The sequence below is a fragment of the Psammomys obesus genome, unplaced genomic scaffold (assembly GCF_907164565.1).
Source record: "Psammomys obesus unplaced genomic scaffold, mPsaObe1.curated_primary_1811, whole genome shotgun sequence".
NCBI classification, from domain to species: Eukaryota; Metazoa; Chordata; class Mammalia; order Rodentia; family Muridae; genus Psammomys; species Psammomys obesus.
This window is the reverse complement of record NW_026591086.1, coordinates 58,868,275-58,869,406: the sequence shown is the minus strand read 5'-3', so window position 1 is coordinate 58,869,406 and position 1,132 is coordinate 58,868,275. Positions and strand designations below refer to the sequence as shown.

The window sequence follows — 1,132 nt, the reverse complement described above, 5'->3', positions numbered from 1 at the left end:
TACATATACACACACAGATATATACACACATACATACACATACACACATACATATACACACAATCGTATACATACACACACATACATACATACACACACAGTTTTAGTTGCTTTCTGTAGCACACACATCTGTGTGTGTGTGTGTGTGTGTGTCTGTGGTAGCCTTGGCCACTGTGGTTCACAGTTACTTGAACCCGTCTGCCTGCAGCACAGAGCGTGCCCACAGCTGTGCTGGGGTTAGAGAGGAGCCAACGACGAAGTGGCTAGAAAGCTCATGGTTTGTGTTGCTCCTCGTCCTCCGAGCATGGCAGGGTCAACGTCTCCCCCCCAGAGGTCGCTCCCGAGGTGTAAGGCACGTTTCTGTAGTTGGTCTGTACCTTGTGAGGACACAGTGTTTCGTAGGAACAGGAGCTGCTCAGGACGTTCGGGTGTTTGTGGATTAGGCCGGGTGGGGATGCGGTGCCGGCGGCGGGGCTGCTTCTGCTGTGGGCAGTGGTGAGGCTCGGGGGAGCTGGCCAGCGGCATGGAAGTGTGACGGACAGCGCCGGCCTCTCTGCTGCTTAGATGGCTGAGTGGGCGTCCCTGTCGGGCAGGGGACCGTGGCAGGCCTCCCTTTCAAATTTCCTCACTCTTTCCTCTCAACAGTGAAGTCGGTGCGGTTGTAGGGAAGTTGGGAAATATTATGGTCTAGAGTGTAAAATGGTTTCTGAGGAGGGCACTTTTCTCAGAAGCCACGCTGGCTGATGGGAGTCCTCCTCCCCCGGGCCCGGGCCGCATGCAGGGTTCAGGCTGGGTTACAGGCCGGGCGGTCACCACAAACAGAGCATGCTCCGTGACCCGACTTTGTCTTCCAGGCAAAGCCGAAGCTCATTGAGCCCCTGGACTACGAGAATGTCCTCGTTCAGAAGAAGACCCAGATCCTGAACGACTGTCTGCGGGAAATGCTCCTCTTCCCCTACGACGACTTCCAGGTGAGCCCCGCCCTCCCTGCGCCTGTGCTGGCCAGTGCCACGGCTCAGGCCCTCCCTGCGCCTGTGCTGGCCAGTGCCACGGCTCAGGCCCTCCCTGCGCCTGTGCTGGCCAGGGTCACAGCTCAGGTCCCTCTGTGTACCTGTGCAGGACCTGCTGAGTG

General features: G+C 57.6%; 1 protein-coding gene across 7 annotated transcripts in view; it reads left to right on the top strand.

Moving 5' to 3' along the window:
• The window catches only part of Dock9 (dedicator of cytokinesis 9), a 203,901-nt gene that overhangs the window by 82,599 nt on the left and 120,170 nt on the right, over positions 1 to 1,132 (top strand). For all 7 annotated transcript variants that reach the window (XR_008720456.1, XM_055609845.1, XM_055609844.1 and 4 more), the window contains exon 2: positions 855 to 971. Coding sequence is in view for 6 of the 7 variants with exons in the window: in XM_055609845.1 (XP_055465820.1) it covers positions 855 to 971 (117 nt within the window). In the remaining variant the exon portion in view is untranslated. The remainder of the gene's footprint in view (positions 1 to 854; positions 972 to 1,132) is intronic.